This window comes from Oncorhynchus masou, chromosome 32, assembly GCF_036934945.1.
Source record: "Oncorhynchus masou masou isolate Uvic2021 chromosome 32, UVic_Omas_1.1, whole genome shotgun sequence".
Lineage (NCBI taxonomy): Eukaryota > Metazoa > Chordata > Actinopteri > Salmoniformes > Salmonidae > Oncorhynchus > Oncorhynchus masou.
Window position 1 is genome coordinate 47,626,755 of NC_088243.1, and position 26,372 is coordinate 47,653,126.

Here is a 26,372-nt window from a genome sequence, read left to right on the forward strand (position 1 = left end):
CTGCTGATGAAAAGCAGGCCCAAACCATGATGCTGCCACCACCATGTTTGACAGTGGGTATGGTGTGTTCAGGGTGATTAGCTGTGTTGCTTTCACGCCAACGTTATGTTTTGCATTGTTGCCAAAAATTTCAATTTTGGTTTCATCTGACCAGAGCACCTTCTTCCACATGTTTGGTGTGTCTCCCAGGTGGCTTGTGGCAAACTTTAAACAACACTTTTTATGGATATCTTTAAGAAATGGCTTTCTTCTTGCCACTCTTCCATAAAGGCCAGATTTGTGCAATATACGACTGATTGTTGTCCTATGGACAGAGTCTCCCACCTCAGCTGTAGATCTCTGCAGTTCATCCAGAGTGATAATGGGCCTCTTGGCTGCATCTCTGATCAGTCTTCTCCTTGTATGAGCTGAAAGTTTAGAGGGACGGCCAGGTCTTGGTAGATTTGCAGTGGTCTGATACTCCTTCCATTTCAATATTATCGCTTGCACAGTGCTCCTTGGGATGTTTAAAGCTTGGGAAATCTTTTTGTATCCAAATCCAGCTTTAAACTTCTTCAGAACAGTATCTCGGACCTGCCTGGTGTGTTCCTTGTTCTTCATGATGCTCTCTGCGCTTTTAACGGACCTCTGAGACTATCACAGTGCAGGTGCATTTATACGGAGACTTGATTACACACAGGTGGATTGTATTTATCATCATTAGTCATTTAGGTCAACATTGGATCATTCAGAGATACTCACTGAACTTCTGGAGAGAGTTTGCTGCACTGAAAGTAAAGGGGCTGAATAATTTTGCACGCCCAATTTTTCAGTTTTTGATTTGTTAAAAAAGTTTGAAATATCCAATAAATGTCGTTCCACTTCATGATTGTGTCCCACTTGTTGTTGATTCTTCACAAAAAATACAGTTTTATATATTTATGTTTGAAGCCTGAAATGTGGCAAAAGGTCGCAAAGTTCAAGGGGGCCGAATACTTTCGCAAGGCACTGTATCTCTCTGGACTTTGTCACTGGGCTCCCTCCATCTGATGGCAACACTGTTATTCTGATGGTAGTGGATCGATTCTCCAAGGCCACCCATTTCATCCCTATCCCCAAACTAACCTCTGCCAAGGAGACGACCCAGCTTATGGTGCAGCACATCTTCCCGATCCATGGACTCCCGGTGGACGTGGTCTCCGACCGGGGTCCTCAGTTCTCGTCTCAGTTCTGGAAGGCATTCTGCACCCTTATTGGATCGTTGGTCAGCCTGTCCTCCAGATTTCATCCCCAATCCAACAGCTAGTCCGAGCGAGTAAATCAGGACCCAGAAACCACACTGAGATGCCTGGTCTCAACCAACCCCACTACCTGGAGCCGATAACTGGTCTGGGTGGAGTATGCCTGGAACACCCTTCCCTGTTCGGCCACAGGACTCTCTCCTTTTGAGTGCTCTTTGGGGTATCAACCTCCAGTCTTCCCGGAACAAGAGCAGGAGGTCAGCGTACCCTCGGCCCAGATGTTTGTCTGCTGCTGTCGACATACCTGGAGAAGAGCTCAGGCGGCAATTCTCAAGACCAACTCCAGGTATCGTCTACAAGCGGATCGTCGTTGGACCCCTGCTCCCCGCTACCACATAGGGTATTGCTTTCCACTCGGGACCTGCCCCTTCAGTTGGAGTCCCCCAAACTGGCCCCCGTTGCATTGGTCCTTTTCCCATCCCCGTACCCTCCTTATTCACCCTACCTTGTGTCTAGGATTAAGCCTGTGTCTCACAGTCTTCTGTTTCTAAGCTCATCCCTACCCCTGGGTCATCGATGGCCAGCCAGAGTATACGGTGTGACGCCTCCTGAGGGTTCGACCACGGGGCAGGGTTTTGGGAGGGTTATGGTTATTTTATTTTTCTGGCACCACTCTGTCAGGGACCTCACCTCCTACCTGTTGGCTGTCTTGTCATTGTTGGTAATCAGGCCTACTACTGTTGTGTTGACTGCAAACTTGATGATTGACTGCGTGGCTACGCAGTCAACAGGGAGTACAGGAGGGTGAACAGGGAGTACAGGAGGGGTGAACAGGGAGTACAGGGAGTACAGGAGGGGTCTGAGCATGCACGCTTGTGGGGCCCCTGTGTTGAGGATCAGCATAGCTGAGGTATTGTTCCCTACCTTCACCACATGTGGGTGGCCCGTCAGCAAGTCCAGGACCCAGTTGCATAGGTCAGGGTTCAGACCCAGGGCACAAGCTTAATTATGAGCTTGGAGGGTACTATAGTGTTGAAGGCTGAGCTTTAGTCAACAAACAACATTCTTACATTGCTATTCCTCTTGTCCAGATAGGGCAATGTGCAGGGTGTCTGTGACTTTTTGTGAACGGGTGGTGTACCTAATAAACTGGCCGGTGAGTGCATGTGGATATGATGTTGTAGTTTGAGAAAGTGTTTGCAACTGTTTGAGAGGGTGTGAATGTGGGGTCTGTGTCTTTGTGTGTTTGTGTGTGCGTGCGCACGTATGTGTGCTGTTATGTATAAGTGGGTAAAATGAGTTTGTGTGTGAGTAAGAGTATATCTGTCACGGCATATTATGCTGGTTTGACTATATGTGAATACTATGTGCACACACTTACACTATAAATACACAATAGTATGTGGACACCCCTTCTAATTAATGGATTTGGATATTTCAGCCAAGCATGTAAAATTGAGCACACAGTCATGCAATCTCCATAGACAAACATTAGCTGTTGAATGGCCTTACTGAAGAGCTCAGTGACTTTCAACATGGCACCGTCATAGGATGCCAGCTTTCCAACAAGTCAGTTCGTCAAATTTCTGCCCTGCTGTTGTAGCAGCAAATGGGGGACCAACTCCGTATTAAAGCCCATGATTTTGGAATGAGATGTTCGACAAGCAGGTGTCGACATACCTTTGGTCTTGTAGTGTAAGTCCATGTATGTTTTTCTACCATAGTAGGCCTACCGGTGTATAAACTGGTTCTCCTCCAGGTATTGGCATCCCTGTGCGATATCTCTGGCCACGTTGAGCAGGTCCACCATGGAGAGACTAGAGGGGTGCTCCTATAGAGACATACCAGACAGAGAGGGAGAGATCAGACTCATACATACAGAGAGACATATACAGAGACACAAACAGGTGGGCAGACAGATGGATGTACTGAAGAGCAGAGCAGCCAAACAATTTTGTTGTTCTTCTGTTAGCTTTCAGACTGAAATATTTTAATCTACTCAATAAAGTACCCCTACACTCAAAAAAAAGAAGGTTATTCAGGGGTTCTTTGTCAGTGGTGACCCTGCTGAAGAAAACAGCATACATTTCAAACTGGTCCATGCTGGTCTATTTTTAATTTTTAATTTATTTCACCTTTATTTGACCAGGTAGGCAAGTTAAGAAAAAGTTCTCATTTACAACTGCGACCTGGCCAAGATAAAGCAAAGCAGTTCGACACATACCACAACACAGAGTTACACATGGAATAAACAAACATACAGTCAATAATACAGTAGAAAAAAAGTATACAGTCGTGGCCAAAAGCAAGCATTTCATAAGTGTCAAAGGCTTTTACTGACAATTACATGAAGTTGATGCAAAGAGTCAATATTTGCATGCTGTCAATGAACTTCTGGGCCACATCATGACTGATGGCAGCCCATTCTTGCATAACCAATGCTTGAAGTTTATCTTAAATTGTAGGTTTTTGTTTGTCCACCCGCCTCTTGAGGATTGACCACAAGTTCTCAATGGGATTAAGGTCTGAGAAGTTTCCTGGCCACGGACGCAAAATATCGATGTTTTGTTCCCCGAGCCACTTAGTTATCACTTTTGCCTTATGGCAAGGTGCTCCATCATGCTGGAAAAGGCATTGTTTGTCACCAAACAGTTCCTGGATGGTTGGGAGAAGTTGCTCTCGGAGGATGTGTTGGTACCATTCTTTATTCATGGCTGTGTTCTTAGGTAAAATTGTGAGTTAGCCCACTCCCTTGGCTGAGAAGCAACCCCACATATGAATGGTCTCAGGATGCTTTACTGTTGGCATGATACAGGACTGATGGTAGCGCTCACCTTGTCTTCTCCAGACAAGCTTTTTTCCGGATGCCCCAAACAATCGGAAAGGGGATTCATCAGAGAAAATGACTTTACCCCAGTCCTCAGCAGTCCAATCCCTGTACCTTTTGCAGAATGTCAGTCTGTCCCTGATGTTTTTCTTGTAGTGAAGTGGCTTCTTTGCTGCCCTTCTTGACACCAGGCCATCCTCCAAAGGTCTTCGCCTCACTGTGTGTGCAGATGCAATCACACCTGCCTGCTGCCATTCCTGAGCAAGCTCTGTACTGGTGGTGTCCCAATACCGCAGCTGAATAAACTTTAGGAGACGGTCCTGGAGCTTGCTGGACTTTCTTGGGCTCTCTGAAGCCTTCTTCACAACAAATGAACTGCTCGCCTTGAAGTTCTTGATGATCCGATAAATAGTTGATTTAGGTGCAATCTTACTGGCAGTCATATCCTTGCCTGTCAAGCCCTTTTTGTGCAAAGCAATAATGAGGGCAGGTGTTCACGTGCAGGTAACCATGGTTGACAGAGGAAGAACAATGGTTCCAATTATTATTCAATCTCAATCAGCATGACAGAGTGATCTCCAGCCTTGTCCTCATCAACACTCACACCTGTGTTAATGAGAGAATCACTGACATGTCAGCTGGTCCTTTTGTGGCAGGGCTGAAATGCAGTGGAAATGTTTTTGGGGGATTCAGTTCATTTGCATGCCAAAGAGGGACTTTGCAATTAATTGCATGTCATCTGATCACTCTTCAAAACATTCTAGAGTATTTTTTATTTTTTTATTTTTTATTTCACCTTTATTTAACCAGGTAGGCTAGTTGAGAACAAGTTCTCATTTGCAACTGCGACCTGGCCAAGATAAAGCATAGCAGTGTGAACAGACAACACAGAGTTACACATTGAGTAAACAATAAACAAGTCAATAACACAGTAGAAAAAAAGGGTCTATATACATTGTGTGCAAAAGGCATGAGGAGGTAGGCAAATAATTACAATTTTGCAGATTAACACTGGAGTGATAAATGATCAGATGGTCATGTACAGGTAGAGATATTGATGTGCAAAAGAGCAGAAAAGTATAATTATATAAGTATAATTGGCTGGCTATTTACCGATAAGACTATGTACATCTGCAGCGATCGGTTAGCTGCTCAGATAGCAGATGTTTGAAGTTGGTGAGGGAGATAAAAGTCTCCAACTTCAGCGATTTCTGCAATTCATTCCAATCACAGGCAGCAGAAAACTGGAACGAAAGGCGGCCAAATGAGGTGTTGGCTTTAGGGATGATCAGTGAGATACACCTGCTGGAGCGCGTGCTACGGGTGGGTGTTGCCACCGTGACCAGTGAACTGAGATAAGGCGGGGCTTTACCTAGCATGGACTTGTAGATGACCTGGAACCAGTGGGTCTGGCGACGAATATGGAGCGAGGGCCAGCCGACTAGAGCATACAAGTCGCAGTGGTGGGTGGTATAAGGTGCTTTAGTGACAAAACGGATGGCACTGTGATAAACTGCATCCAGTTTGCTGAGTAGAGTGTTGGAAGCTATTTTGTAGATGACGTCGCCGAAGTCGAGGATCGGTAGGATAGTCAGTTTTACTAGGGTAAGTTTGGCGGTATGAGTGAAGGAGGCTTTGTTGCGGAATAGAAAGCCGATTCTGGATTTGATTTTTGATTGGAGATGTTTGATATGAGTCTGGAAGGAGAGTTTACAGTCAAGCCAGACACCTAGGTACTTATAGATGTCCACATATTCAAGGTCGGAACCATCCAGGGTGGTGATACTAGTCAGGCGTGCAGGTGCAGGCAGCGAACGGTTGAAAAGCATACATTTGGTTTTACTAGCGTTTAAGAGCAGTTGGAGGCCACGGAAGGAGTGTTGTATGGCATTGAAGCTTGTTTGGAGGTTAGATAGCACAGTGTCCAAGGACGGGCCGGAAGTATATAAAATGGTGTCGTCTGCGTAGAGGTGGATCAGGGAATCGCCTACAGCAAGAGCAATATCATTGATATATACAGAGAAAAGATTCGGCCCGAGAATTGAACCCTGTGGCACCCCCATAGAGACTGCCAGAGGACCGGACAGCATGCCCTCCGATTTGACACACTGCACTCTTGTCTGCAAAGTGAAGGAGGCTTTGTTGCAGAATAGGATGCCGATTCTAGATTTAATTTTGGATTGGAGATGCTTAATGTGGGTCTGGAAGGAGAGTTTACAGTCTAACCAGACACCTAGGTATTTGTAGTTGTCCACATATTCTAAGTCAGAACCGTCCAGAGTAGTTATGCTAGTCGGGCGGGAGAGTGCGGGCAGCAATTGGTTGAAGAGCATGCACTTAGTTTTACTAGCATTTAGGAGCAGTTGGAGGCCACGGAGGGAGTGTTGTATGGCGTTGAAGCCTGTCTGGAGGTTAGATAGAACAGTGTCTAAAGAAGGGGCAGATGTATACAGAATGGTGTTGTCTGCGTAGAGGTGGATCAGAGAATCATCCGCAGCAAGAGCGACATCATTGATATTTATAGAGAAAAGAGTCGGCCCGAAAATTTAACCCTTTGGAACCCTATAGAGACTGCCAGATGTTCGGACAACAGGCCCTCCAATTTGACACACTGTACTATATCTGAGAAGTAGTTGGTGAAGCAGGCGAGGCAGTCATTTGAGAAGACAAGGCTATTGAGTCTGCCGATAAGAAATCGGTGATTGACTGAGTCAAAAGCCTTGGCCAGGTCGATAAAGACGGCTGCACAGTACTGTCTTTTATTGATGGCGGTTATGATATCGTTTAGGACCTTGAGCGTGGCTGAGGTGCACCCATGTCCAGCTCGGAAACCAGATTGCATAGTGGAGAAGGTACGGTGGGATTCTAAGTGGTCGGTGATCTGTAACTTGGCTTTCAAAGATTTTAGAAAGGCAGGGCAGGATGGATATAGGTCTATAACAGTTTGGGTCTAGAGTGTCTGCCCCTTTGACGAGGGGGATGACCACGGCAGCTTTCCAATCTTTGGGAATCTCAGATGATACGAAAGAGAGTTTGAATAGGCTAGTAATAGAGGTTGCATCAATTACGGCGGATAATTTTAGAAGGATAGGGTCCAGATTGTCGAGCCCAGCTGATTTGTAGGGATCCAGATTTTGCAGCTCTTTGAGAACATCAGCTGTCTGGATTTGGGTGAAGGAGAAGCGGGGGGGGGGGGGGGTTGGGCAAGTTGCTGCAGGGGGTGCTGAGATGTTTGCCGGGGTAGGGGTAGCCAGATGGAAAGCATGGCCAGCAGTGGAAAAATGCTTATTGAAATGATCGATTATCGTAGATTTATGGGTGGTGACAGTGTTTCCTATCCTCAGTGCAGTGGGCAGCTGAGAGGAGGTGCTCTTATTCTCCATGGACTTTACAGTGTCCCAGAACTTTTTGGAATTAGTGCTACAGGAAGCAAATTTCTGTTTGAAAAAGCTAGCCTTAGCTTTCCTAACTGACTGAGTATATTGGTTCCTGACTTCCCTGAAAAGTTGCGTATCGCAGGGGCTATTCAACGCTAATGCAGAACGCCACAGGATGTTTTGTGGTGGTCAAGTGCAGTCTGGGGTGAACCAATGGCTATATCTGTTCTTAGTTCTACAGTTTTTGAATGGGGCATGCTTATTTAAGATGGAGAGGAAAGCATTTTTGAAGAGAAACCATGCATCCTCTACTGACTGGAGGATGTTAAAAGTTCATTTGTGGAATTTCTTTCCTTCTTAATGCATTTGAGCCAATCAGTTGTTTTGTGACAAGATAGGGGTGGTATACAGAATATAACCCTATTTGGTAAAAGACCAAGTCCATATTATGGCAAGAACAGCTCAAATAAGCAGGTAGAAACAACAGTCCATCATTACATGAAGGTCAGTCAATCTAGAAAATTTCAAGTGCAGTCATAAAACCCATCAAGCACTATGATGAAAGTGGCTCTCATGAGGACTGCCACAGGAAAGGAAGACCCAGGGTTACCTCTGCTGCAGAGGATAAGTTCATTAGAGTTAACTGCACCTCAGATTGCAGCCCGAAATAAATGCTTCACAGAGTTCAAGAAACAGACACATCTCAACATCAACTGTTCAGAGGAGATTGCATTAATCAGGCCTTCATGGTTGAATTGCTGCACTACTAAAGGACAACAACTACAGAAATGATTTCACCGCAATCTTGAGACGGTGTGTGGAAAATCCTTTTTTGCACTTTTTGAGGTGGAGCAACCCATGAGACAGATAACATTTTAGTTGAGCTAGATTAGTAGAGGCAAGAGAAGGTATTGGGAAAAAATGGTGACAAAGTGATTTCTGTAAGAATTACAGGGTGGGGGACAGTTACCTCGGGGCCTTACCCCACCCTTAAAGGTACCGACCAGTACCGGGTACGTTTAAAAAAGAAAATTTCACGAGACAGGTCAGTTGAGAACATTCTTATTTTCAATAACGGCCTAGGAACAGATTTATACCTTGTCAGCTCGGGGATTTGCTCTTGCAACCTCTTGGTTACTAGTTTAATACTCTAACCACTAGGCTACCTGCCATACCGAACATTGTTTGACATAAGCGCATCTTTAGTATCCTATTACTATAGTAACTGTAGAACCTGTCATTGGTTCTACCTGGATCCAGAAGGTTCTGCATGAAAGGGTTATAAATGGAACTCAAAAGGGTTCCCCAATAGGGACATATGACAAAATCCTGCAACCAGAGGGTTCTTCATGATAGGGTTCTTTGCAGAACGCAATTTGGTTCCCCTACAGGGATAAAACAAAGAACCTCACCATGGTTCCTTGTGAGAGGGTTCGATGTCGCACCCAAAAGGGTTCCCCCATAGGGACAAATTACAGAATGTCCAACTCTATTGGTTCTTATCTTTAAATTCAGGTCACTGGCAATTCAGTTCACTGGCAACCAAGAGGTTTGGAGTTCAAATCCTAAAATTGACCCCCAATTAATCAGAATACAGCAGCATACTGTCACGTATAGCAATAATATCTTAATCCAGCTCCTAAAATTTACTGTATTTTCACGACAACCAGTAGCAGGGACATGTTTAACAGTGTAATGAAGAACCCTCTGGTTATAGCAGTGTAATGAAGAACCATACAGTATCATTGGCTATACAAAGAACCAATATAAAGAGGTTCTCCACAGCCCAAAAATGTGTTCCCCTGCAGGGACAAAATGAATTACCTTTTGTTCGGTACTTGCTAGTTTATCCTAATGATGGCAAGCATAGACCCACAACCAAGAATAACAAAGAACACATTGTAGCTTGTGTATTTGGTCCTCTCTGTGCATGTACCTTCTTGTTATATTTTGGCAAATGTAGTCAAACACACTTTTCAAGATTTCAGAAATATCTGGTCCAAGGAACCATCTCCTGCTGTTGTGAGCAAGACACTTAGGGCAACATTTTCATGTCACAAAAATACCTACAATGTTAACTAAAGTAATAATGCTATTAACGAACACACTGTTATAATTGAAATATACGGAACATGCAAGCAACTCAACTGACCAGTCTGGGCCGCGTTTCTCTCAGGAAACTCTTGAGGTCTCCTCCAGCCATCAATTCCAGTAGGATGAAGCGTGGCAGGGCCTGAAGACTCACCCCTATACACCGCACTATGTTCTGGTGGCTGAATTTACTGCAGAGGAAGAGACAGAGAAACGAGTGGGGGAAGGAATAGGGAGAAAAGGGGGAGGGAGGATAGGGAATGGAGCAAGGAGCGAGGGGGAGGAAAGGAGGAGGGAGGAGAGAAGAAACAATGGAGGAAGAAGGAGTAAATAGAAAGTGATGGATGAGGAGGAGGGGGAGACGGGGAAGGTGGGAGGAGAGGGTCAGAAATAAAAATGTATTACATGGTTGTGGAAGAATGGTCTGCCATGGTAGGAGCATGTTTGTAATACTTCTTCAACCAAAAGCTTGTACGTGTGTGTGAGACTGTGTGTGAGTTTGTGTGTACGTGTGTGTGTTACCTGATAATGAGAGCCTCCATGAGAAAGTCAAGCTCATCCTGCTCAGAGCACACCTCAGGGAGTGTCTATATTAGACGTACACAGAACATACAATGAGGTCATTCAGAAAGAACATAGACAATGTCTCACAGTACTAGGGAGCAGTCAACACAATGGGGCTAATTTATCAACATATGCTTAACAATAGAACTGCTAAAGCAGTCATTTGGACTGCTCATTAATTATTTATTTATACTACTCTGCTATTTTTAGTCATGCACCCCTAAATAAATCTACACTGAATGTACAAAACACGAATAACACCTCCTGCAATACTACTGTGTTATTTGAAATAGTTTTGTATTGTATTCTAATGTCACCTAAGACCTTCATAAACACAACCAAACGATAATTTTTGTGATAGCATATACAGTGCCTTGTAAAAGTATTCACCCCCCTTGGCAGTTTTTTCTGTTTTGTTGCATTACAACCTGTAATTTAAATATATTTTTTTACTTTGATTTCATGTAATGGACACAAAATAGTCCAAATTGGTGAAGTGAAAAAAAAAACAACTGTTTAAATATATATTTTTTTTTTTACGGAATAGTGCTGTGTGCGCATATGTATTCACCGCCTTTGCTAAGAAGACCCTAAATAAGATCTGGTGCAACCAATTAGCTTCAGAAGTCACATAATTTATGAAATAAAGTCCACTTGTGTGCAATCTCAGTGTCACATGATCTGTCACATGATCTCAGTATATATACACCTGTTCCGAAAAGGCGCCAGAGTCTGCAACACCACTAAGCAAGGAGCACCACCAAGCGGCACCATGAAGACCAAGGAGCTCCCCAAATACGTCAGGGACAAAGTTGTGGAGAAGTCCAGATGAGGGTTGTGTTATAAAAAATATCAGAAACTTTGAACATACCATGGAGCATCATTAAATCCATTATAAAAAAAATTGAAAGAATATGGCACCACAATAAGAATATGGCACCACAACAAACCTGCCCCGAGAGGGTGCCGCCCACAAAAACACAGACCAGGCAAGGAGGCCATTAATCAGAGAGGCAACAAAGAGACCAAAGATAACCCTGAAGGAGCTGCAAAGCTCCACAGTGGAGATTGGAGGATCTGTCCACGTAACCACTTTAAGCCGTACACTCCACATAGCTGGACATTACAGAAGAGTTGCCAGAAAAAAAAGCCGTTGCTTAGATAAAAAAAATAAGCAAACACGTTTGGTGTTCGTCAAAAGGCAAAAGGGAGACTCCCCAAACATATGGAAGAAGGTACTCTGGTCAGATTAGACTAAAATTTAGCTTTTTGGCCATCAGGGAAAACGCTATGTCTGGCACAAACCCAACACTTCTCATCACCCCGAGAAGCATGGTGGTGGCAGCATCATGCTGTGGGGAAGTTTTTCAATCGGCAGGGACTGGGAAACTGGTCAGAATTGAAGGAATGATGTATGGAGCTAAATAAAAAACTAAACCTGTTTCAGTCTTCCAGAGATTTGAGACTTGGACGGAGGTTCACTTTCCAGCAGGAAAATGACCCTAATTATAATGCTAAAGCAGCACTTGAGTGTTTAAGGGAAAACATTTAAATGTCTTGGAATGGCCTAGCCAATGCCCAGACCTCAATCCAATTGAGAATCTGTGGTATGACGTAAATATTGCTGTTCACCAGCAGAGCCCATCCTACTTGAAGGAGCTGGAGCAGTTTTGTCTTGAAGAATGGGCAAAAATCCCAGCGGCTAGATGTGCCAAGCTTATAGAGACATACCCCAAGAGACTTGCAGCTGTAATTGCTGCAAAAGGTGGCTCTACAAAGTATTGACTTTGGGGGGATGAATAGTTATGCATGCTCAATTTTTCAGTTTTGTTGTCTTATTTCTTGTTTGTTTCACAAGAAAAAATTTGTTGCAACTTTAAAGTGTTAAGCATGTTGTGTAATTCAAATAAAACAACAAATCCATAGGAAAAATAGGAAAAATGCCAAGGCGGGGTGAATACTTTTGCAAGGCACTGTATGCAAGTATTAATTACACTGTTAGAATTTTTCTGTCAGAATGACTGCCATTAGCTTGAAGGGGCCTCGAGGCCCAGCAGTCCTAGTTTTCTATTTATATATATATATATATATATATATATATATATATATATATATATATATATACATATATATATATATATATATGTTGTTTCGATGAAAAATGCAAAACCTGTGAGATTTCTCAAACTTTACTTCTTACCTGTTGTGAACCGTGTTTCAGGCTCCAGGTTTAAACTGCTACGCATGGTCTGCATTCCATAGTAACTCAAATAGGCTACATGTCCCCAATTATAGCACACCTTGTAATACGTTAGCCTAATATGGCCCACTATTGCTAGCGATCCTTAGGATCGACCACACAAACGTGACAGAGGAAAAAAAAGGTAAACTAACCTAGTAATTGAATAATGCAAAAAATGTAAGGAAACTAACACTAAAGTGACAGTTCTGAATGTATGGTGTATAAGTGACGGTGGCTACAGTGATATGCTGATATGCTTCAGTTTGCTGCCTTATGACTGGTTTCACATTTGTCTCCAGTGACCATAAGGTAAAATATATATAAACCAATTGTCATTTATATTTAAAATCCCCTTATCCAAACGACTTACTAATTTACCAAGCTGTTATCAAATAGCTCTTATCAGTTAGTAAATTACAGTGCACGGAGAATGGTGTTATTTATATAGGGAAGAAATACACTCGATTTTGTTCCACTTGGAGCTGTATTCATCGTTTCCTCGTGTGTGAAGGTGGTAAAATTATGAGGTAATTAAGTCAAGGTCAGAATTCGGCTCATCTGAAGGCCAAAATTTCATTTCTTTGATCTCCACCCCAAACTAATAGTGGATGAATAGCATGCTGTTCTCATGCTTTAAATTCAAAGAGACTTAAAGCATTTAGAGAAAAGTGCATACAAAGGGAATTCCATTCCATTCACGCAAGCTTAACTCGGGTTAAAATGCTCATATGTACAAAATACACACACATTCTTGCTGATACTCGTGATGTTTGAGGCCCTGTATATTCTGTGTAAATTGCTTGTTTGTTTGTTGTTTTGCTTGTTTGTTTGTGCCAGGGCTCACCTTAACTGCTACTTGCATGGGATTGGACTCTCCAGGTATCCCCACTGCCATCCCTTCATACACCTCACCGAAGGCACCATGTCCCAGTCCCCTACACACACACACACACACACACACACACACACACACACACACACACACACACACACACACACACACACACACACACACACACACACACACACACACACACAGCACTTAGTAATCTTTCTACAGTCGAGGTCATTGATTACTGAGTGGAAGGAAAGTGGGCCTATGGACAGTATTGCAGCAGGTGGCAAGCTTAGCTTTTCACCGTGATATACTATAACCTCAAACATCTAAAGTACTGATGCCTCCGAACAATAAATACCATGGTTTTCAGGGGTCACTGGGTCACCTGTAATGTTGGTGCTTTGTGAGAACATTGCATTGGGATTGTACAGGCAACTACCGTATGAAACTACCATCCATATAATATTAAAATAAGTTTGATCAGTTTTCAGATATTTGGAAGACATTTCCGACTTCAGCATGGAAGTCCATTTTACTGAATTGCTTTACTTTGCAAAGCAGAAGGAACAACTGACATTCCACTGAATGGCAGCAGAAGATATGCTTTCTGGTCCTGTGTGGCTCAGTCGTAAGAGCATGGTGTTAGCAAATCAAAGGTCTTAGGTTCAATTCCTGCAGGGCTCACCAGCTAAAAATGTATACACTCACTTTATTATGAGTCGTATAAACGTGACTTCTAACCTAACCCTGCTGAAAAAAACAACATAGACCAGCATAGGCTGGTGACCAGCCTTCATAGTGTTTTTGTTGGTGACCAGCCTTCGCAGTGTTTGGGACATTGGTTGCCAGCGAACCAGCATCAAGTCGATATAAAAAGGCTTTACTGTGCATGCGCTAAGTCGCGTGAGTCGTCATCTACAATAATTTAGCTGCTCTAAATTATTTTTACCAACAGGCGCCACTAGTGTACACTGTTGATAAAAGCCTTTGAGTAAACTATTTTCAACAGAATTGGCTGGAAAGCCTCAATGCTCCAGGAAGCTTTGTTTCCCCATCACTACTTAACAAAAACATTGTTGATTCCATTTGAACTCATCTCATATTTTTTTTATAGCGAATTAGTGATACTGAACATGAAATGCCCATGCTTTCAAAAGTCTGCGTTGCAAATTTACACTGAAAATTTGTGATAATAATTTTAACACCCACAGTGTTAAAGTAAACAATTTCTTAGTGTGTATACAGTATGTGACCCACTGGAATAGTGTTAAGATAATACTTTTTAAAGTGTTAATACCCTAACACCCCAAGAGTGTTGGGTCCCTAACTCCATGGGTGTGGGAAATTCTGACTTAAATTAAGACTTTATTAGAGCTGATACTGTTACACTACACTTTATTAGAGCTTATGCTGTTACATTGTTGGGTGTAGTTTAACCTCTTTGAACTCTAGGGGCAGTATTTAATTTTTGGATAAAAAAACGTTCCCGTTTTAAGCGCAATATTTTGTCACAAAAAGATGCTCGACTATGCATATAATTGATAGCTTTGGAAAGAAAACACTCAAATATATTGTCTGTGAGTGCCCCAGAACAGATGCTACAGGCAAAACCAAGATGAAACTTCAACCAGGAAATGAGCAGGATTTTTGAGGCTCTGTTTTCCATTGTCTCCTTATATGGCTGTGAATGCGCAAGGAATGGGCCTGCCCGATCTATCGTTTCCCCAAGGTGTCTGCAGCATTGTGACGTATTTGTAGGCATATCATCGGAAGATTGACCATAAGAGACTACATTTGCCAGGTGTCCGCCCAGTGTCCTCCGTCGAAATTGGTGCGTCATCTTCAACTGCACGTCTTTTTCCAAGCGATTCACCAGAGAAAGGAGACTACCACGAACAATATATCAATGAAGAGATATGTGAAAAACACATTGAGGATTGATTCTAAACAGCGTTTGCCGTGTTTCAGTCGATATTATGGAGTTAATTTGGAAAACAGTTCGCCGTTTTGATGACTGAATTTTCGTTTTTTTTTGGTACCCAAACGTGATATACAAAACGGAGCGATTTCTCCTACACAAAGAATCTTTCAGGAAAAACTGAACATTTGCTATGTAACTGAGAGTCTCCTCATTGAAAACATCCGAAGTTCTTCAAAGGTAAATTATTTTATTTGAATCCTTTTCTGGTTTTTGTGCAAATGTTGCCCGCTAAATGCTATGCTAAATGCTACGCTAGCTATCACAAATGCTTGTTTTGCTATGGTTCAAAAGCATATTTTGAAAATCTGAGATGACAGTGTTGTTAAGAAAAGGCTAAGCTTGAGAGCTAGCACATTAATTTCATTTCATTTGCGATTTTCATAAATAGTTAACGTTACGTTATGCTAATGAGCTTGAGGCTATAACTGGATACAGGTTTTTTCATAGCCAAACGTGAACAAAACGTAGCGATTTGTCCTACACAAATAATATTTTTTTTGAAAAACTGAACATTTGCTATCTAACTGAGAGTCTCCTCATTGAAAACATCTGAAGTTCTTCAAAGGTAAATGATTTTATTTGAATGATTTTCTTGTTTTTGTGAAAATGTTGCTGGCTGAATTCTAGGCTTATAGCTATGCTAGCTATCAATACTCTTACACAAATGCTTGTTTAGCTATGGTTGAAAAGCATATTTTGAAAATCTGAGATGACAGTGTTGTTAACAAAAGTCTAAGCTTGAGAGAAAATATATTTATTTCATTTCATTTGCGATTTTCATGAATAGTTAACGTTGCGTTATGCTAATGAGCTTGAGGCTATAAATAGAATCCTGGATCCGGGATTGCCCGACGCAAGAAGTTAAAACAACAACAACGTATTCTAGTTATTTTTGTTGTGGTCCTCTGTCGCTCAATTTTTACAGGCTAGTTTACCTGGTTAGGGAGATGTTGCGTCGGGGCACCTCCTTCAGGTCGTTGACAGAGGCGGTCTTCCCAGCGAAGCAGTAGTTGGGGTTGTAGTCGGTCATGATGGTGGAGGCCCTCAGCTTGCTCAGTTTACAGTCTGGGCTCTGGAGCTCCAGCTGAATGGACTGTAGCTCTATGTGCTTCCGTCTGTACACTGCATAGACAAGAATATTAATATATTATGAGGAAACATGGACAGATATGTGAAGGGATGTAAAATGTCAGCATCCTGGATTATTTTTCACATAAATTGATAGCAGTCATTCCCCTCCATGTGCAATGCCCTTGTATGTTGTATTATCGTGTATTGATTTAGTGTATTCTGTATGGTAGTGGTTCTCAACCAGGGGTTCTAGGACCACAAGAGGTACTTGGCCTATCCACAGGGGATGCTTGGGAATACTTATGATATCATAGGCCTACAGGTAAAATGCACATGATGGGGTACTTCAGGGGTACTATGGGCTGAGCGAAATTCAGTCGGTGCTACAGTAACTGAAAAAGGATAGGAATCACTGCTGTATGGTGACCTAAAAAATATATTTCCATGCCAATGAAAAATCAAGTTATTGTATCGTGAAAGTTTTATGTCTCTAGAATCAACTGAAGTTATTCAAAACCACTTGTGCATTTCATTTAATATGTGGTGATACTGTAGTCTGAAAATAAAGCACTATTTGAAAAAAAAACAATTAAAAGTTGATACTTTGCCAACAATATGACAAAGTGAGCAGGAAGACATACATTCTTATTTGCCTACTCTTTAAATGGAGTATATTTTATTAAGGCTTCATAAATAATAAAGCCTCCAGAAGACATTTAGAAGGCTTGTTTTTCCCCTATTCAAACTACACACATTACCCCATCATGACAGGTTTTTTAGAAAATGATTACAAATACAAAACTGAATTATGATATTTGCACAAGTATTCTGACCCTTTACTAAGTACTTTGTTGAAGCATCTTTGGCAGCGATTACAGCCTCAAGTCTTCTTGGGTATGACGTTACAAGCTTGACACACCTGTATTTGGGGAGTTTCTCCCATTCTTCTCTGCTGATCCTCTCAAGCTCTTTCAGGTTGGATGGGGAACGTCGCTGCACAGCTATTTTCAAGTCTCTCCAGAGATGTTTGATCAAGTCTAAGTCCGGGTTCTGGCTGGGCCACTCAAGGACATTCAGATACTTTTTACAAAGCTACCCCTGTGTTGTCTTGGCTGTGTGCTTAGGGTCATTGTCCTGTTGGAAGGTGAACCTTAGCCTCAGTCTGAGGTCCTGAGGTTTTCATCAAGGTTCTCTGTATACTTTGCTCCGTTCGTCTTTCCCATTGATCCTAACTAGTCTCCCAGTCCCTGCCGTACATACCCACAAAATACATACCAATACATACCCACAATATGATGTTGCCAGCACCATGCTTCACTGTAGGAATGGTGCCACATTTCCTCCAGACATGACGCTTGGTATTCAGGCCAAAGAGTTCAATTTTGGTTTCATCAGACCAGAGAATCTTGTTTCCCATGGTATGGGAGTCCTTTAGGTGCCTTTTGGCACCAAGCAGGCTGTCATGTGTCTTTTACTGAGGAGGGGCTTCCGTCTAGCCACTCTACCACACTAGAAGCTTATTACCTAAAATGGATCAATTTAAAGTGTAGGTTCACAGCTCCAATCCAGATGTCTTGGTCTTTACTGAGACGTGATTAAAGAACAACCAGGCATCCTCTACTGACGCGATGAGGTCAATTTCCTTCCAGGATACCCGGGCCTGCTCTCTGAAGTATTTTAGGGAGCGTTTGACAGTGATGAGAAAATCAAATTTTATTTGTCACATACACATGGTTAGCAGATGTTAATGCGAGTGTAGCGAAATGCTTGTGCTTCTAGTTCCGACAATGCAGTAATAACCAACAAGTAATCTAACTAACAATTCCTAAACTACTGTCTTGGGTGGGTCTGCGTTCAAATTGACGTTTGAACGCAGACCCATTACGGATGCAAGCAATGGGGCAGTGATCGCTGAGATCCTGTTTGAAGACAGCAGAGGTGTATTTGGAGGGCAAGTTGGTCAGTATGATATCTATGAGGGTACCCATGTTTACAGATTTATGGTTATACCTGGTAGGTTCCTTGATAATTTATGTGAGATTGAGGACATCTAGTTTAGATTGTAGAACGTCCTGGGTGTTAAGCATATCCCTGTTTAGGTCACCTAACAGTACAAACTCTGAAGATAGATGGGGGGCAATCAATTCACATATGGTGTCCAGGTCACAGCTGGAGGCTGAGGGGGGTCTATAACAAGCGGCAACAGGGAGAGACTTATTTAAGGAAAGGTGGATTTTATAAAGTAGAAGCTCAAAACTGTTTGTGCACAGACCTGGATAGTAAGACAGAACTCTGGAGGCTCTCTCTGCAGTAGATTGCAACTCCGCCCCCTTTGGCAGTTCTATTTTCACGGAAAGTGTTGTAGTTGGGGATGGAGATTTCAGAATTTTTGGTGGCCTTCCTCAGCAAGGATTCAGACAAGACTAGGACATCAGGATTGGTAGAGTAATTACAGTATTTAACATTAGATCGTCTCTAAGATTTACAGGAATGTGGTTGTGAATATAGATCGCAACACCGCCCCCGGTGGCATTTCAGTCTTTTAGGTAACCATGTATTGCTACCACTGTATCATCAAAGGTATTTTCTAAGTGAGTTTCAGATATAGTCAGAATATGAATGTCATCTGTTACAGGCTGCATATGTTAATATGAGCTATTTGTAGCACTTTTCTTGGTTGCTTGATTGTTTTCAATGCTTTACTGGGAAGCTTATCAGAAGTAGACTTGCTCATATTATTTATATTGGAGCAGATAGTGCAGGGTGAGCTGCACAAAGTGGTCTTCCTACTAGGGCACACCACCTCAGTTCTAACAGTGTAACTCTGGTTCATAGGCTCATTATTACTGCATACAAAAGCTGCCTTACTTGATTAACAAAGGTATTCGGTGCAATTAGTGGCACATAAATTAAATTACTTACAGTGTTTGCCAATGCCCCTAGGATCATGTACATTAGATGCAGCATTATGAAGACTCATTGTCACAATAATAGGGATTTACTGAGCTGGCCTTGGATAATTGAAAAGTCATTGTTTCAACACAAACTTGAAATGCGTGGAGCCAAGATGATTTGGATGGACTCCGTCATTCCTGTAGACTATCTTCTGTTTCCAGAAGATGTCAAAGTTATCTATAAAAGTGAATCCAGCAGAGCTACAGTAATATTTTTCCAGCAGTAATCTTCACACCCGCGTTCCAACGATGGTCCTGGACCTGAAATGATTGGCAGTTTTTTAGTCTTTTAATGCTAAAATCAGTTCTTTAAAAAATACATTTTCAAATGTTCCCAGCTAGCCCTCCTGATGTTGTTTAACCCCACATGGACTACGACAATGTAATTACCCGGCATCTGTCGCAGAACAGTCGGAAGTAGCCTTGTGATTTCCTGTATTCTTGCTCCTGGGTAGTACAGTGTGTTTGCATTTGGGACGAGATGTTTCTCACCATACACCATAAAGCTGCCTGTAATGACAGCTGGTGATGTTGAATGGGCCGGTCTCTTAGTCGGTCTCATGGTCTGATGAGGGTGGGAGCTTTGAGCATCTGAACCCGAGGTAGAAGCCTCCGGAGAGGGAGACAGAACATAGGACGAAGACGCAGGTACCCCTGGATCTGATTTTGAATGGGAAGCCCCCAAGGACGAAGGTGCTGGAACCTCTGGATCCAGGGTGGCAAAGGAGATATCTTTGCGAGAGGATGCTTTCTTCGTCTTTCACGGCGAGTGACGTATGTCCATGGCTGGTTGGTTGGGTCGAGAATGGCTCTGTTCTCCATGGAAGGGGGAGACCCCTTCGGGGATGGAACCCTGCTGAGCACCGGCCAGTAAGCTGTGGAGAGTGAAACTTCCACCAGACCAGAGCGGCGTCCACCAGCCCAACAGAGCCGCAGCATCCTAAACAAAGTACACTGCTCAAAAAATAAAGGGAACACTTAACCTCTTACACTTATGGTGGCGCTATTTCATTTTTGGAAGAAAAACGTTCCCGTTTTAAACAAGATATTTTGTCACAAAAAGATGCTCGACTATGCATATAATTGCTACTGTTCGAAAGAAAACACTCTGACGTGTCCAGAAATACAAATATCTTCTCTGTGCGTGCCCTTTAACGTGAGCTTCAGGCAAAACCAAGATGACTTGGCATCCAGGAAATGACAAGGATTTTTGAGGCTCTGTCTTTCATGATCTCCTTATATGGCTGTGAACGCAAGAGGAATGAGTCTGCCCTTTCTGTCGTTTCCCCAAGGTGTCTGCAGCATTGTGACGTATTTGTAGGCAGATCGTTGGAAGATTGACCATAAGAGACCACATTTACCACGTGTCCGCCCGGTGTCCTGCGCCGAAATTGGTGCGCAAAAGTCACCTGCCAGTATTTTTCCATGGGGCACAGAGAGAGAAGCAAGCTTCCACGAACTGCATGTCAATGAAGAGATATGTGAAAAAACACCTTGAGGATTGATTCCAAACAACGTTTGCCATGTTTCGGTCGATATTATGTAGTTAATCCGGAAAAAGTTTCACGTTGTAGGTGACTGCATTTTCGGTTCGTTTCGGTAGCCAGGCGCAATGTAGAAAACGGAACGATTTCTCCTACACACAGACGCTTTCAGGAAACACTGCGCATTTGGTATGTGGCTGGGAGTCTCCTCATTGAAAACATCAGAAGCTCTTCAAAGGTAAATGATTTTATTTATTTGGTTATCTGGCTTTTGTGAAAATGTTGCGTGCTACATGCTACACAAAATGCTATGCTAGCTTTGCATACTCTTACACAAATTAGTCAATTTCTATGGTTCAAAAGCATATTTTGAAAATCTGAGATGACAGTGTTGTTAAGAAAAGGCTAAGCTTGAGAGCAAACGCATTATTTTAATTTTATTTGCGATTTTCAGAAATCGTTAACGTTGCGTTATGCTAATGAGCCTGAGGCTTAGTCACAATCCCGGATCCGGGATGGGGAGTTTCAAGAGGTTACACAATGTAACTCCAGGTCAATCACACTTCTGTGAAATCAAACTGTCCACTTAGGAAGCAACACTGATTGACAATACATTTTACATGCTGTTGTGCAAATGGAATAGACAACAGGTGGAAATTATAGGCAATTAGCAAGACACCCCCAATAAAGGAGTGGTTCGGCAGGTGGTGACCACAGACCACTTCTCAGTTCCTATGCTTCCTGGCTGATATTTTGGTCACTTTTGAATGCTGGCAGTGCTTTCACTTTACAACCCACACAAGTGGCTCAGGTAGTGCAGCTCATCCAGGATGGCGCATCAATGCGAGCTGTGGCAAGAAGGTTTGCTGTGTCTGTCGCGTAGTGTCCAGAGCATGGAGGCGCTACACGGAGACAGGCCAGTACATCAGGAGACGTGGAGGAGGCCGTAGGAGGGCAACAACCCAGCAGCAGGACCACTACCTCCGCCTTTGTGCAAGGAGGAGCAGGAGGAGCACTGCCAGAGCCCTGCAAAATGACCTCCAGCAGGCCACAAATGTGCATGTGTCTGCTCAAACGGTCAGAAACAGACTCCATGAGGGTGGTATGAGGGCCCAACGTCCACAGGTGGGGGTTGTGCTTACAGCTCAACAGCGTGCAGGACGTTTGGCATTTGCCAGAGAACACCAAGATTTGCAAATTCGCCACTGGCGCCCTGTGCTCTTCACAGATGAAAGTAGGTTCACACTGAGCACATGTGACAGACATAACATAGTCTGGAGACGCCGTGAAGAACGTTCTGCTGCCTGCAACATCCTCCAGCATGACCGGTTTGGCGGTGGGTCAGTCATGGTGTGGGGTGGCATTTCTTTGGGGGGGCCGCACAGCCCTCAATGTGCTCGCCAGAGGTAGCCTGACTGCCAATTAGGTACCGAGATGAGATCCTCAGACCCCTTGTGAGACCATATGCTGGTGCGGTTGGCCCTGGGTTCCTCCTAATGCAAGACAATGCTAGACCTCATGTGGCTGGAGTGTGTCAGCAGTTCCTGCAAGAGGAAGGCATTGATGCTATGGACTGGCCCGCCCGTTCCCCAGACCTGAATCCAATTGAGCACATCTGGGACATCATGTCTCGCTCCATCCACCAACGCCACGTTGCACCACAGACTGTCCAGGAGTTGGTGGATGCTTTAGTCCAGGTCTGGGAGGAGATCCCTCAGGAGACCATCCGCCACCTCATCAGGAGCATGCCCAGGCTTTGTAGGGAGGTCATACAGGCACGTGGAGGCCACACACACTACTGAGCCTCATTTTGACTTGTTTTAAGGACATTACATCAAAGACCTCCATGGGTTGATACATTTGATTTCCATTGATACTTTTTGTGTGATTTTGTTGTCAGCACATTCAACTATGTAAAGAAAAAAGTATATCATAAGAATATTTCATTCATTCAGATCTAGGATGTGTTAGCTTTTAAACTCGAGGTCTCTAGTTCAGGTTTTGGCATTCAACAGCGTTCAACAACAACAAACATACGTCGCACTCTGATGACGTGTTAGGTCTGCGAAGGATCAACCATTAATCCATCAAAGTACCTTGTCTGTGCGCATCAATCTTCCTGAGTGTGTGTGTATGCACATACGCGTGCTTGTGCACACATAACGTGTTCACATGTAATGGTGTGTGTTGTGTTCTCACAGTATGTATAGATACCTACATGTTTTTAATATGCCTTACACCAACTTTTGTGTGTTTGTGTGCCTGTGTGATTCCGCGTAAGCTTGCGTGTGTGTGTGTGCACACAACTGTATCCGTCGCATTTCACCACTCACTGATCATGACTCCAGACACAGCTAGCAGCAGGGCAGCGATGAGGGCTGAGGTCCCCACAGACAGACCCAGGGCCAGATGGGACAGGGAGGGCTGGGGTGGCAGCGGAGACACCTCTGCCAGGGGAGAGAAGAGTTCAGATCTGGGTCAAGTACATCTTATTAGAAGATGTCGTGAATTTACTTTCAATCATCTGATGACTGTTATTTATCAAAATAACTAACTATCTTGAATTATTACCCGATTAAATTAATCATGTAACAATTAACTCATTAGGAATTTGGGGCACCACGAGAGTTGTTGGTTAAAGAGTTACCATCTCCCGAATTAAACTCTATCACATCTATAAAACAGTCAACAAATTAATCACAACCTCATATCATATCGTCATTCTGAACAGTCGTAACCTCCTGTATCTGCAAAAATCCCAGCCTTACTAATTCAGTACTACACAAATTGGTTTAATTATTTATTTACTAGCTAACTAAATGATAACAGAGGATAAACATACACACTTAATACATTAGGATAAGGTCCCTAGCGGACTGACAACATATGGCGACATGTTACAAAGGAGATGTAGATAGAGAGAGAAAGAGACACTTATCGTTGATACATTTTAGGAACTACTCTCACAGTAATCATATACTTTGCACACGAACCACCGTCCGTTTGGAGTAAGAAATCATGAATATTTTTACGTTTAAATGCCTTTGTTCACTGTGGATCTCTGTCGGTACCAGCCCTCCTAAGGAAGGGTGTTGAGATTTCAGTGGAAAGCATGTAAGGCTCTGATTGTCCAAAAGGGGTCCCCCCTACCCTCTGTCTTCTACTGTTGTTCACTCTGGAAGATGCTCCTTGGATGATAGGCTAGCCAGCCGTTTCGACGGTTCCCATTAGTGATGAGAGTAGTTGAATACGGTGATTTGAGAAGGGTAGTAGAATAGAATGGTTTGAAGAGTAGTAGAATGGTCCCACTTAAATTCGCTTTTCTAGATACGTTCCTTAGGACAGCTAATCAGCTGCACCAGTGATTTTCCAGGAGGGGAGTTTCTCTTCTCTACCTTGTGTTGATATTCAGAGATCAAACCACTTTGGACGTGAGCTGCAGCTAAAACGTCTCTCTGGTCTCCATGTTAATATCTTTACCAATCCTTTTATACACTCTGGTCAACAGGGTTCTGTCAGGCTGACACGCTCTCTGACTTCGCTCGGGGCGTGGCTACTTACTGTGCATTGTTTATAGGAGACAAACTATCTCTTATGGCTCCTAAAATCATATTCCTATCTTCGGAAAAATACTTTCATAAATTTGTCATATTTAAAATACAACATAGACGATGGAGACTTCATATACCTAGTGTATATAGTTTTCAAGTTACAGTAGGTGAGGTGTCAATCCCACACCAGCTCCCTCCTCCCCTCTTCTGTGGGTAAGAGAGGGTCTGGTTATTGTGATCCATTGCCAAGCTGATCTGACCCATTCAAGATCCTTACAGGACAGTCATGACAAAGAGCATCACAAAATTAAGTGAATATTAGTGATGGGCACAAGTTCTAATTGCTAATCCTATGGATGGATACAAATATGGAAAATCTATTCTAATATCAATCTAACGATAATACTAGATATCGACTATATAAAAAAATAACTTTTCTGTTGACTTCCACAGCTCTGATAAGTCCATACATCTGCTTGCTGACTGCCCATTGCGCCTGGTATGAATGATCTGAGAGCTATATCATATAAAATGTTCGATATTAGTGCCAACCACTACAGAATATATTGTTGTCACAGTCATCTTTTGGTGATGGATAATTTTTTGTGTTGGCTCAGAATCTTTGTTTACCCAGACAAGAACCATAATAAACTTCTATTAGCGCCTGCATACGGCATATTATTTCAATACTTTACATGTACTACACAATGGTCACCAATGGTATAGTCCACAAAATGCAAACTCCAAGGTCAGTCAAGCACACATTAAAATACTTTCAAGTACTAACCTTTAAAGTTTTTAAAAGAACATGACTTATGTTTTTGACCCAAGTCTGGAAAAGTAATATGGAACAATGATTTCACCTCTGCAAGCTATCCTAAGTATTGATCAAAAAATTATAACAATTAGTGAATTATTACTACATCAATAAAAAGCATTTCCTATGAGTAAGATTCAATAAAGTATAGAACCCCTGCTAATAGATTACTTTTAAGTGGATGATTTAAGGAAGATTAATTATGTTTTAATTTATATGTAGAATTCTATTATAGTCATCAAATTGAGCAAGGCACATCTCTGATTGTTATATTACAAAGGTAGTGTGTGTGTGTGTGTCTCTGACCTGTTGATGCATTGACACAAGAGACACCGTCGGGGGCAAGTTCGAGGTCCTCGTCACAGTAACACATTGTCCCCTCCTCGTTCTCATGACACTCGCCCGTCTCACAGTGGCTACAGTTCTGCACGGGGCAGATGATCACTTCTCCATCACTTTCCATCCCTATACAGGCACAGACACAGGAAATGGTCAACGGATATGCTCTGTGCAGATGTCTTACCGTATATGCTGCCCCTTTGCTTTATTCCTCAACCCACAATATGCAATGTTACAGATGCAATAGCCTCCATATACTAGAATAGAAAATAATAGAATATAATAGGCTGGGAGCAGCACAGTGTCAACTGCAGAGCAGCGCTTTGCTCAAGGGCACAACAGTAGTGAAAGGTACCTAGGAGAAGACACCAGCAGACCTCCGATTGCCAGTTCAATTCCCACCTTCATCACCCTGCCTGACGCCTGCCTGAAGCTTGAACCAACAACCTTACTACTGGTCCGCCTCACTAACCTCTACCTTGCCAGTCGCCACACTGTAGTTCATAGACTGTGTACTGTAATTGTCTCTCATTTCATCATCCGTTACCTTTCAGAGCATCCAGGAAGATCTCTCCCTCTGGGTTGGTGAAAGAGGAACCGTCACCCCCGTCCTGCTTTGGGTCATTTGCTTCAGAGGTGCTGCCACCTAGAGAAAGTGAAGGGGATGGTCGTGGTAATAAAATGATGCAATCAGTCAGCGAACTTACTACAGAGTACCTCCATAGTATAACTCATTCCACAAAGGGCCGATTGTCTGCAGGTTTTTGCTCCTCCTTTAAACTTGAATGATGAATTAAGGTCACTAATTAGTAAAGAACTCCCCTCACCTGGTTGTCTAGGTCTTCATTGAAAGGAAAAATCAAAAACCCACAGACACTAGGCCCTCCATGGAACTAGATTGACACCCCTGGTATGTACAGTAGGTTTAATTTCATCTAAAGTGCAACCTGATGATATTATCTAATGATAAATAATGATAATAAAGTTTTATGGACCAACAATGACAAAGTGACAGA

The 26,372-nt window shown here is 42.8% G+C and overlaps 1 protein-coding gene across 1 annotated transcript in view; it reads right to left on the reverse strand.

Annotated features, from left to right (window-relative positions):
• Positions 1–26,372, reverse strand: part of LOC135526149 (ALK tyrosine kinase receptor-like) — a 759,574-nt gene that overhangs the window by 20,905 nt on the left and 712,297 nt on the right. The window contains 8 exon segments of the mRNA XM_064954281.1: positions 2,954–3,051; positions 9,577–9,706; positions 10,038–10,102; positions 13,166–13,256; positions 16,076–16,262; positions 22,983–23,096; positions 25,324–25,482; positions 25,904–26,002. Of these exon segments, the coding sequence (XP_064810353.1) occupies positions 2,954–3,051; positions 9,577–9,706; positions 10,038–10,102; positions 13,166–13,256; positions 16,076–16,262; positions 22,983–23,096; positions 25,324–25,482; positions 25,904–26,002 (943 nt within the window).